The 12394-nt window shown below is 43.1% G+C and overlaps 1 protein-coding gene across 1 annotated transcript in view; it reads left to right on the forward strand.

The window, feature by feature from the left end:
* LOC106604267 (androgen receptor) overlaps positions 1-7637 on the forward strand; it is a 38613-nt gene extending 30976 nt beyond the window's left edge. The window contains exons 4-9 of the mRNA XM_014198751.2: positions 2556-2762; positions 2954-3163; positions 4087-4231; positions 4543-4673; positions 4758-4909; positions 5746-7637. Of these exons, the coding sequence (XP_014054226.1) occupies positions 2556-2762; positions 2954-3163; positions 4087-4231; positions 4543-4673; positions 4758-4909; positions 5746-5913 (1013 nt within the window). The 3' untranslated portion in view covers positions 5914-7637. The remainder of the gene's footprint in view (positions 1-2555; positions 2763-2953; positions 3164-4086; positions 4232-4542; positions 4674-4757; positions 4910-5745) is intronic.
* The last annotated feature ends 4757 nt before the right edge of the window (positions 7638-12394 follow it).

Genomic DNA, 12394 nt, shown 5'->3' on the forward strand with positions numbered 1-12394 from the left:
AATGTATTTTGCGAAGCTCGCGAACGTGACGTGTCTGGTCTGGTCAGCATGTAACTCCTGTGCCACACGAGACCTGCTGCTTCATCTCTTCCGTAGCGGTGGGGGCAGTGTTGTGTAGGCAATGAAGGATGCTTGGTTCCTTCATCTGATCAACAGTATAGGCTATGCATCAAAGAAGCCTATTTTGCATTGACAAGCAAATATAATCTCAACTACTGTTCAAACAGTAAACGAAACAACATTTAACCTTAATAGAATCCACACAAAATTGCATTTTGTTTAGAAGTAATAACTAGTGATTACAGGCTATTATGAAATGGTAGAAACTGCTGTAGCCAACTAACGTTAGCTAGTCATCTAGCTGTCTTCTCTGTGACCAAAACATGACGTTCTATTTTTAGCTGATAGGGAATGAATACACAAGCAGCATATCAAACTGGGATACTGTTTTAGGTTACACCGGCAAGTATAAGAATATTTGCCAGGTATATATTTTGTATTATTAATCAGATATTCTTTAAATCCCACTCCACCCACGTGCACGCATGTAGATCAACAGAATGGAGCTTGTAGTAACCTTGACCAACTCCGGGCCCTAGTTCCGGCGTAGTTCTATCATATGACATAGTAATAAATTAGCAGTAAACGTTTTTTTTTAAATATCAGGTCATAAGGTTTTTTCTAAAATCCTGGAAAAACTCCTTGCCCTAGGGAGGGTGGAAACATTAAAACACTTTATACAGGCTACGAATGGACAAAAACTGAGCTGGCTGTATGCAGGATTACAGGTTTAGGGCTTTGGATCTGTAATTAAAAAGATACTCATACTGTATGTCATCACTATTGTGTTGATCGATTCATTCCAGCCAATCATTTTCGATTAAAAAGGCCTAGGTAGCCTAGCCACCTGAAGTGTGAATATAAACCAAATCTGATCAGTCACATTTTGTCAGAACACAAATAATTAGGTCAATTTTAGGCTATAATTAGTTTAGTTTAGGCCAGTTTCCCCAGATGGGATCAGAGACAATAGGCTTCTCTAGGCTATCTGGATCTGTACTTATCTATTTCATAAATATATATATTTTTTTTATCAGATATGTATTTTACCACAATTTCCACAAAATTCTCATTACAGCAACATTCCAAAAAAGTAATAAACAAATCAATTGCTAATATTTACATAACTCCTATTGAAAATGCCTGAGTTAAAAACAACACTGAAAATAAAACATTTAATTATAAAATGATGATAACATTTAATCAGTCTTTCTCCCAATTTGAGCTTTTTAAACATTTTAGTAATGAGAAGGCCAAGTGGGGGTAAAGGGGGTGTTTGAGAATAAGAACCTCATTCTGAAGGCATATACACAAATACATTAGCTTCTTCTCCTCTAGATGAGGCATCATTGGTGAATAAAACTTTATTTAAAAACTGATTGGGTTTTTTACAGGAACTTTAACAAGTGTTATGGTAATGAGACGCATGTCCACAGACACTATTTGTACGTGATAAATATTATAGTTTCATGTAAAATTCAACTAGTATACCATTTTTATGGTCAAACTGCAGCAACATATTTTGTGTTTTATTCAAATCAGTTAGGTTTTTCTAAAGTAACATTTTATAAAATGACCCGAGAAATTTAATCCGGACTCATTTCGGCAATGAAAATCTGGTGTGAAAATGTGCAAAATTCAGGCATAAATGTAAAATGTATTTATAATAAGACACTTCCTGAAAAACTAGACATCTTAGTCCCAAAAATGATAGTTGATTTTACAGATGCATCATGTTTTTTTTTAACTCAATTTGCTATAGACATGTTTAAAAATGGTCTCATGACAATCCCCCATCTGCAGCTGTGGGTGTTATCAGTAGGCTACAGTTGATCAGATTGAAGCACAGACTAATTGTGCACGTTGACAAATCACGAGGGATGTTTATTTTATTTATTGGTGGCAGGTATGGACTTCCATATAAAACTTGTTGCAGTGAATTCACTTGAAAACCATGTTTTCAGTCACAATTAGCTTTTACCACATGTACTGATTTGCATGATATTGATAAAAATTAAGCCAGGTTTGTTGTAAGGTAGTCCTTTTGTACTTTTATATTAGAATGAGAGCATTAATCGTTCATTGTTGTTAGGCTAACGTTACTTGATGAAGACATGCTGTTACAAAAGCAACTCAACTCTCTGCCTTTTTATAGTGTAGCCTACAGATGAGAAAATCAACCTTTTAATTGTCTGCATGTACATGCTTGTGAATTTTTGCCTTATTCAAGAGTGTAAAATGTTTTAAAAGAAAAGTTTGTCATTGTTAAATAGTTTGTGTTTACTGGCTAGTGGCTACTGTGATATTTACAGTCAATTTGAGTTGCAGACCAAGAATGTCACATGGCCAGCCACAATGAAAGGTTAAGGGAAGGATGTAATATGAATGGAAAAGTAGCATTCTCTTTCTCTACCCCACTCCTCAGACTCCTTCATATCTCCTAGTGGTAATGGGGCCTTTCTCTCTGTCCTACTTCTGTGTGTGGTGCATTTCAGGCCGGAAGCTGAGGGGAGCTGGCCCACTGAAAGGAGTAGTGGAGGGGGGAACACAGGCACCTGGCAGAGAGAGGGAAGGAGAGAGGACTGGAGAGAGGACTGGAGAGAGGACTGGAGAGAGGACTGGAGAGAGGACTGGAGAGAGGACTGGGGGACTACAGTTAGCCACCATTTCCCCACAGGCTCAATGTGAGGATCAATATTATTGTATGTGAAATATTTTTCTTAACCAGAATGTAATTTTTTCAAATGAGCCCTAACAAAGAAAGCAGTTACAACTCAATTCAGAATTTACGACCAACCCTGGATGAAAGGCAGCACATATTCAGTCTCAACTTGTCTAATTTTGTCACATATCTCTTGTCTCAACTCATCTCATCTCATATCCCTCTCTGCAGGCTGTGCTGCTCCGCAGGCTCCCACTCTTGGCCCCTCCCCCAGCCTATGCCCCTCCCTCCTCAATGTCCTGAGTTCCATCGAGCCAGGAATGGTCAACGCAGGCCATGACACCTCCCAGCCAGACTGTTTCACCTCCCTACTGTCCAGCCTCAACGAGCTGGGAGAAAGACAACTGGTGTCTGTGGTGAACTGGGCTAAAGCCATGCCAGGTAAACCACTCTTCCTGTATTCTACTGTTACCTAAGCACTACATGGTACCAACCCACTACCCCAGGTGTGATAGAGAGAGCTGGTCTGTGTATGACTGATACCAGTGCTGTAGCTTCGGTTCTAGTTTTCTATGTCCTTCCCACCAGAGGGCCATAACGTATTTTATTCTCCCTGTACTGTGTAGCTTTCAGAGAGCTGCATGTAGAAGACCAGATGTCAGTGATCCAGTCTTCATGGCTGGGGTTGATGGTGTTCTCTCTGTGTAGCTTTCAGAGAGCTGCATGTAGAAGACCAGATGTCAGTGATCCAGTCTTCATGGCTGGGGTTGATGGTGTTCTCTCTGTGTAGGTTTCAGAGAGCTGCATGTAGAAGACCAGATGTCAGTGATCCAGTCTTCATGGCTGGGGTTGATGGTGTTCTCTCTGTGTAGCTTTCAGAGAGCTGCATGTAGAAGACCAGATGTCAGTGATCCAGTCTTCATGGCTGGGGTTGATGGTGTTCTCTCTGTGTAGGTTTCAGAGAGCTGCATGTAGAAGACCAGATGTCAGTGATCCAGTCTTCATGGCTGGGGTTGATGGTGTTCTCTCTGTGTAGGTTTCAGAGAGCTGCATGTAGAAGACCAGATGTCAGTGATCCAGTCTTCATGGCTGGGGTTGATGGTGTTCTCTCTGTGTAGCTTTCAGAGAGCTGCATGTAGAAGACCAGATGTCAGTGATCCAGTCTTCATGGCTGGGGTTGATGGTGTTCTCTCTGTGTAGCTTTCAGAGAGCTGCATGTAGAAGACCAGATGTCAGTGATCCAGTCTTCATGGCTGGGGTTGATGGTGTTCTCTCTGTGTAGGTTTCAGAGAGCTGCATGTAGAAGACCAGATGTCAGTGATCCAGTCCTCATGGCTGGGGTTTATGGTGTTCTCTCTGTGTAGGTTTCAGAGAGCTGCATGTAGAAGACCAGATGTCAGTGATCCAGTCTTCATGGCTGGGGTTGATGGTGTTCGCTCTGGGCTGGAGGTCTTACACTAACACAGATGCTAGAGAGCTCTACTTCGCTCCTGACCTCATCTTCAACGAGTGAGTACAACTATTGTCTTGCTGAATACAATATTGATAAATCTCTCTCTCTCTCTTTCTCTAGACAATAAATAAAAAGGAAATAAACAAGGGAAAGAAACAAGGGAATAAACAATCCTAAATTAAGAATAAACATTATACTGACCCTCCCTCTCGCTCTCTCCCTCTCTCTCACCCTCTCTCTCTCTCTCTCTCTCTCTCACCCTCTCTCACACCTTCTCACCTTCTCTCTCTCTTTCCCTCTCACCTGTCTGCCTCGCTTTCTCTCTGTCTGTCTCTCTCTCCACCTGACCCCCCCCCCCCCACCCCAGTCAGAGGATGCGTGTGTCCAGTATGTATGAACACTGTGTCCAGTTCCGTCTGCTGTCCCAGAGGTTCTGTATGCTCAGAGTCACCCAGGATGAGTTCCTCTGTATGAAGGCTCTGCTCCTCTTCAGCATCAGTGAGTCACATCACTGACACACTGACACCAAGTGACTGTATCATTATCTGGTTCAATATCTGCTTATTTCTTTGTGTCTGTTAGTCCCTGTGGAGGGTCTGAGGAATCAGAAGTGTTTTGACGAACTGAGGATCTCTTACATCAAGGAGCTGGATCGTCTGGCCAGCTACCATGGAGAAAAACACCACACACAACGCCTGTTCCAGCTAACACAGCTACTGGACTACCTACACCCAGTAATATACACTAACCCTGACCCCTAACCCCTAACCAACACCTGTTCCAGCTAACACAGCTACTGAACTACCTACACCCAGTAATATACACCAACCCTGACCCCTAACCAACACCTGTTCCAGCTAACACAGCTACTGAACTACCTACACCCAGTAATATACACTAACCCTGACCCCTAACCCCAAACCAACACCTGTTCCAGCTAACACAGCTACTGGACTACCTACACCCAGTAATATACACTAACCCTAACCCCTAACCAACACCTGTTCCAGCTAACACAGCTACTGAACTACCTACACCCAGTAATATACACTAACCCTGACCCCTAACCCCTAACCAACACCTGTTCCAGCTAACACAGCTACTGGACTACCTACACCCAGTAATATACACTAACCCTGACCCCTAACCAACACCTGTTCCAGCTAACACAGCTACTGAACTACCTACACCCAGTAATATACACTAACCCTGACCCCTAACCCCTAACCAACACCTGTTCCAGCTAACACAGCTACTGGACTACCTACACCCAGTAATATACACTAACCCTGACCCCTAACCCCTAACCAACACATGTTCCAGCTAACACAGCTACTGGACTACCTACACCCAGCAATATACACTAACCCTGACCCCTAACCCCTAACCAACACCTGTTCCAGCTAACACAGCTACTGAACTACTTATACTCTGTAATATAGATCTACTATCCCTAACTTCTGACCCCTGACCTGATCAACCCCCCTTGCTTTGGTGGTACTGAAAGTTGACCCCCCCCCCGTTCTCCACCCACCCACCCTCTTTCTCTTCCTCTCTTTCTTTCTCTCAGATTGTGAGGAAGCTGCACCAGTTCACCTATGATCTGTTTATCCAGGCCCAGTCTCTGCCCACCAGAGTCAGCTATCCAGAGATGATCTCTGAGATCGTCAGCGTTCACGTGCCCAAGATGCTCACAGGCATGGTTCAGCCAATCCTCTTTCACAATGCACCTTGCTAGAGGGTCTTCCTATCACAATGCACCTTGCTAGAGGGTCATCCCATTACAATTCATCATAAAAGAGGGACAGACAATAACAAAACAATCTGCTAGACATTCAACCCAGGGTCCCCCATTGATTTTGTCAGTCTCTCTCACTCAGATATCATATGAACATGGCATAAGTCCTGGCAAAATGTGTAGAATTGTAGAAAATTGGCTTTAAAACAGCAAGATTTTCTCTCCACCCCATTGCAAAATGAGTAGAATTACAGAAAATGTGCTGTAAAACCAGAACATTTTCTGTCCACCCAATGGCAAAATGTTTAGAATTGCAGAACATGTGCTTTAAAACCACAACATTTTCTCTCCTCCATGGTAAAATGTGTAGAATTTCAGGAAATGTGCTTTAAAACCACAACATTTTCTCTCCACCTCATGGCAAAATGTGTAGAATTGCAGAACATGTGCTTTAAAACCACAACATTTTCTCTCCTCCATGGCAAAATGTGTAGAATTTCAGGAATATATGCTTTAAAACCACAGCATTTTCTCTCTGCCCCATGTCAAAATGTGTAGAATTTCAGGAATATATGCTTTAAAACCACAGCATTTTTTCTCCGCCCCATGTCAAAATGTGTAGAATTGCAGAAAATGTTTTTGTTTTTGTTTTTTTGCCGTCAAGAGGGGGACCACTGAAATGTTTTACCCACGAGGTGGGGGTAAACCTAGCCCTGGTTCAATATATCACAAAACACCTTGGAGGTTAAAACTATAACTATAACCTTGTTAGACACCCAACCATTTACTGTACATAATTAGACACAAAGCCATCGATGACATCACATCAAGTCGGTTTTAGCATGCTAAGATGGCATCTCACGAGGGAGATTTATGTAGACATAACATGCACAGTTTGAGCTACTCCAGGAAGTGATTTTGCTGGCTAGCTCAGTACTGCCCCTCTCATTGAGTATCTCAAGTGGAAATGATAGCCGACCGGGGTACTGCAGGCTGCCATAGCAACTAAATTATCCATATAACTTCATTGTGTGATTTAAAAAAAAATAATCGGTTCAAGGACATACATCTGTTGTAATAGAAGCAATTATCTGTAACATGATTGTCTTCTGTTTTTTTTTTTTCTTTGAATATTGACCTGAAGTTTGCCATTTACTATAACGGGGGATCCTGCTTTCTTGAAAAAAACAGCCTGGCTTCAATGAGAGGTGGCAGTTGGTCTCCCCTGGGTCCCGCACATACTCTTCCTTTGCGCTGCTAGTCACTAGCTTGGAATCCAAACTGAATATCATTCTGTATTGTTCACTATCCTTCACTTCCCTGACAGTCACCAGGATGTATGCCATTGATTACGTTGGATCCCCTGATCTCAAGCTGGGGTTTGATCCTGAATGTACATCTCAGATTGTTGTTTTTCTCTTTTACTTTTCAGTTTACCATTATTTGCTCTTTCATAGTTTCAGCAAAATGTAGTAGTACATTACACAATGTCAAAATAAGACATCATTCTCAATTACACATTATTCATACTCTATAGACACAGACAAAGAGGTGCCTATAGCTGATCATTTGACCTTTGTAAATAACACCATATCAAGCACAAAGTGTACATGACTTCTGTAAATATGGAATGGATTATATGTTGCATATTCTATAAAAACAAATCAGACTTCTTTCAAATTTGATCTAAAACGAACAAATAAAACAATCTATATTCCACTTCACTGGGGTCCCTTTCTTTGTTTAGTGTTTTCCATTGTGTGTCCAGAGGGAATCAGGCATACAGGGTGTGTCCAGAGGGAATCAGGCATACAGGGTGTGTCCAGAAGGAATCAGGCATACAGGGTGTGTCCAGAGGGAATCAGGCATACAGGGTGTGTCCAGATGGAATCAGGCATACAGGGTGTGTCCAGAGGGAATCAGGCATACAGGGTGTGTCCAGAGGGAATCAGGCATACAGGGTGTGTCCAGAGGGAATCAGGCATACAGGGTGTGTCCAGAGGGAATCAGGCATCCAGCGTGTGTCCAAAATAGAACCGTATAACTTATAGAGTACTACAGGAAACGGCAGAGACAGCACGCCCCTATCCACATCGACTGCAGTGGAGAAGGTGAAAAGCTTCAAGTTCCTCAGCGTACCCATCACCGCCATTCTGAAATAGTCCACCCACACAGACCGTGTGGTGAAGAAGGCCGCAACAGCACTTCTTCAACCTCAGGAGGCTGAAGAAATTCAGCTTGGCCCCTAAGACCCTCACAAACTTCTACAGATGCACAATTGAGAGCATCCTGTTGGGCTGTATCACCACCTGGTACGGCAACTGCACCGCCCTCAACCACAAGGCTCTCCAGAGGGTGGTGCGGTCTGCACAATGCATCACCGGGGGCAAACTACCTGCCCTCCAGGACACCGACAGCACCCGATGTCCTTGATAATCTTTTTGCCTTCCTGTGACAACAACCACCCGAGCCACTGCCTGTTCACCCCGCTACCATCCAGAAGGCGAGGTCAGTACAGGTGCATCAAAGCTGGGACTGAGAGACAGAAAAACAGCTTCTATCTCAAGGCCATCAGACTGTTAAATAGCCATTACTAGCTGGCTACCACCTGGTTACTCAACCCTGCACTTTAGAGGCTGCTGCCCTGTATGGACATGGAATCACTAGTCACTTTAATAATGGAACACTAGTCACTTTAATAATGTTTACATAATGCTTTACTCATCTCATATGTATATACTGTATTCTATTCTACTGTATTTAGTCAACGCCACTCCAACATTGATCGTCCTAATATTTATATATTTCTTAATTCCATTCTTTTACTTTAAATTTGTGTGTATTGTGAAGTTAGATATTATTGCACTGTTGGAGCTAAAAACTCAGCATTTCGCTACACCCACAATAACATCTGCTAAATATGTGTACGTGACCAACACAATTTGATTCGATTTTTGAGTAGGGCACATAGGCCTCTGGCCAAATGTCCTGCACTATATAGGGTGCCAATTTCTGACTCAATCCCAGTCATTTTCCATGAAAAGCCTATATTTCTCATTCAGGTAAGGTGTTACTATCTGTTGAAGTATTGAGCTTCATCCATACTTTATCCTATCCGAGTTCACATTTCTACTTACCAAATAAATACCTTACCTCACTAATAAGTCACTGGCCTGATTCCAAAAGGTGCGTTCTATTCAGTGAGGTTTTATGGTTAAATAAAATAAAATAAAAAATATGTTCACAACGTTACAGATAGAAAGGAAGCAACACAATTCCCTATTTTACCTGAGAAACCATCATCTGTTCACCACAATACATTTCTATCTCATTCTGTCAACAACAAAAAAACAGCAGGTAGCCTAGTGGTTAGAGCGTTGGGCCAGTAACCGAAAGGTTGCTAGATAAATCTGTCGTCCTGCCCCTGAACAAGGCAGTTAACCCACTGTTCCTAGTCCGTCATTGTAAATAAGAATTTGTTCTTAACTGACTTGCGTAGTTAAATAAACAAAAATGTTGCATCCTGAACAGGCCCCAGTGATCATCTGTTTATGGGTCTTGTAGTTTTTACTTCTCAGCCCGATAAAAGCCCACAGCAACATAATTAACAACATCTTGTCTGAGCAGAGCACTTCAGTGATCAACTACAGCCATCTAGTGGACTGTAGTGTTACTGCAACAACCAGCAAATGAAGACCAGCTGGCAATGCGACTGACAGTCTGCCACATTGATACCAACCGCATTAGATCTACATGCTGGAATCATCATGAAAATACATAAATCATCATGGGCGTATAATGAAACTGTATTTTCTGATCTCATAACTTTCTTCATGTACGAACATGCCTCAACAACCTCTTGCCCTCAATGTTTTCTGTTGAAATCCTGGATAAGAATATGGTTTAGGGCAGGCTCAAGCCCTAGGCTCTATATTCCAATGTCCACACTGGTACCACACTTAGTATGAAGCATTTCAATGGGCATGTACTCTAAACTAGGTGGTATAGTAGTACGGAGATTGGAACGGGACCTAAATAGTCTCGTTCAAAACAGCCACTGTCTACAAGTCTGTGGCTTTGTCCCAAATGGCACCCTTTATAGTGCACTACTTACCCTAACCCCTACATAGTGCACTACTTTTGACCAGGCCTCTGGTTAAAGTAGTACACAATAACGTGAATAGGGTGTAATTTGGGACGGACCCTCCGACCAGTCTAAACCAGAACCAATGTCACATCGAATCGCTCTGATTCCTGTGGGTTTTTAACAGTCCATCTAGTCTCTCTGGTTGTATGAAAAATGAAAAACATTCTTCTTTCTGTTAGTGAAATGTTTTAGTACATCTCTCCACAGCGAGGAGTGACATTACTCTGACTGAAAGCCACTAGTCTATTTTAGTTCGTTGGATTGGATGTCCAAAAGACCCCCACTGTAAAAAGCCCAGCTCTGTCAGAGTAATATCCTGCACTGCGGCCATGTTAAGCACACACACACACACACACACACACACACACACGCACGCACGCACGCACGCACGCACGCACGCACGCACGCACGCACGCACGCACGCACGCACGCACGCACGCACACACACACACACACACACAGTTCGTGCTCTAACCAACTCTCAACAACTATTTGTCTCCTCATAAATGACGCAGAACTGAGAGTGATTGAGCGCTGAAATATCACTTATCTCTAAATATATTCTTTGCAACATTGCCCTTGTGGTTTGACTTTAAAAGGACTGGCATCTCGTACAGTTGAAATGATCAAAAATAGATGTGTTGACGTCGACAGTTGAACTTTTAGTTGTGATTCCATTTGATTTGTGTGTGTGTGTGTGTGTGTGTGTGTGTGTGTGTGTGTGTGTGTGTGTGTGTGTGTGTGTGTGTGTGTGTGTGTGTGTGTGTGTGTGTGTGTGTGTGTGTGTGTGGTCTCCCAGCCATTTGTACATCAATATTACATTTCCACTGTAGTGGATGTACTGGAGAGTAGAGACAAACATCATAGTCACAAATAACTCTAGTCTTTTACATTCCTATTGGATATATATTTATATACATATGAACACTTAAACCCAATGCTCACCAGAGGAGAACATGCAGTAGAAACAGAATCAATGTCCAAGGAGTCGTTCTGACTGGTTATACACTACATGACCAAAAGTATGTGGATACCTGCTCGTCGAACATCTCATTCCAAGATCATGGGCATTAATATGGAGTTGGTCCCCCCTTTGCTGCTATAACTTCCTCCACTCTTCTGGGAAGACTTTCCTCTAGATGTTGGAACATTGCTGTGGGGACTTGCTTCCATTCAGCCACAAGAGCATTTGTGAGGTCGGGCACTGATGCTGGGCGATTAGGCCTGGCTCTAAGTTGGCGTTCCAATTCATCCCAAAGGTGTTCGATGGGGTTGAGGTCACGGCTCTGTGCAGGCCAGTCAAGTTCTTCCACACCATTCTTGACAAAGCATTTCTGTATGGACCTCACTTTGTGAAAGGGGGCATTGTCTTTCTCAAACAGGAAAGGGCCTTCCCCAAACTGTTGCCACAAAGTAGGAGGCACAGAATTGTATAGAATGGCATTGTATTCCATAGCGCTAAGATTTCCCTTCACTGGAACTAAGGAGCCTAGCCCGAACCATGAAAAAGGTTCAGGTTTTTGCGGTCGGAGTCCGCACTTTCGGAGGGGGTACTGTCACGCCCTAACCATAGAGAGCCCTCTGGGTTCTCTATGGTGTATAGGTCAGAGCGTGACTAGGGGGGTTTCTAGCATTTGTATTTCTATGTTGGTGGATTGTATGGTTCCCAATTAGAGGCAGCTGTTAATCGTTGCCTCTAATTGGGGATCATATTTAGGTAGCCCTTTTTCCCACCTGTGTTTGTGGGATATTGTTTTGTGTGTGTGCATGTTGCACCACGGCATTCACATTTCGTTGTTTGTTTATTGTTTTTTTAAGTTTCACTTTAAATAAAGAGTTCCATAAAGTGGAACTCAACTCACGCTGCACCTTTATGACGATCGTGACAGTGTAAAGCTCGGCGCCATTGGACTCTGGAGCAGTGGAAACGCATTCTCTGGAGTGATGAATCACGCTTCACCATCTACGTAGCAGTCTGGCAAACTAATCTGGGTTTGGCGGATGCCAGGAGAACACTACCTACCCCAACTGTAAAGTTTGGTGAAGGAGGAATAATGGTCTGGGGATGTTTTTCATGGTTCGGGCTAGACCCCTTAGTTCCAGTGAAGGGAAATCTTAACCCTACAGCATACAAGTACCCTCAAAGCTCATCACAAAGCTAAGGACCCTGGGACTAAACACCCCTCTGCAACTGGATCCTGGACTTCCTGACGGGCCGTCCCCAGGTGGTAAGGGTAGGTAACAACACATCTGCCACGCTGATCCTCAACACGGGGGCCCCTTATGGGTGCGTGCTCAGTCCCCTCCTGTACTCCCTGTTCACTCATGACTGCA

This window comes from Salmo salar, chromosome ssa05 (assembly GCF_905237065.1).
Source record: "Salmo salar chromosome ssa05, Ssal_v3.1, whole genome shotgun sequence".
NCBI classification, from domain to species: domain Eukaryota; kingdom Metazoa; phylum Chordata; class Actinopteri; order Salmoniformes; family Salmonidae; genus Salmo; species Salmo salar.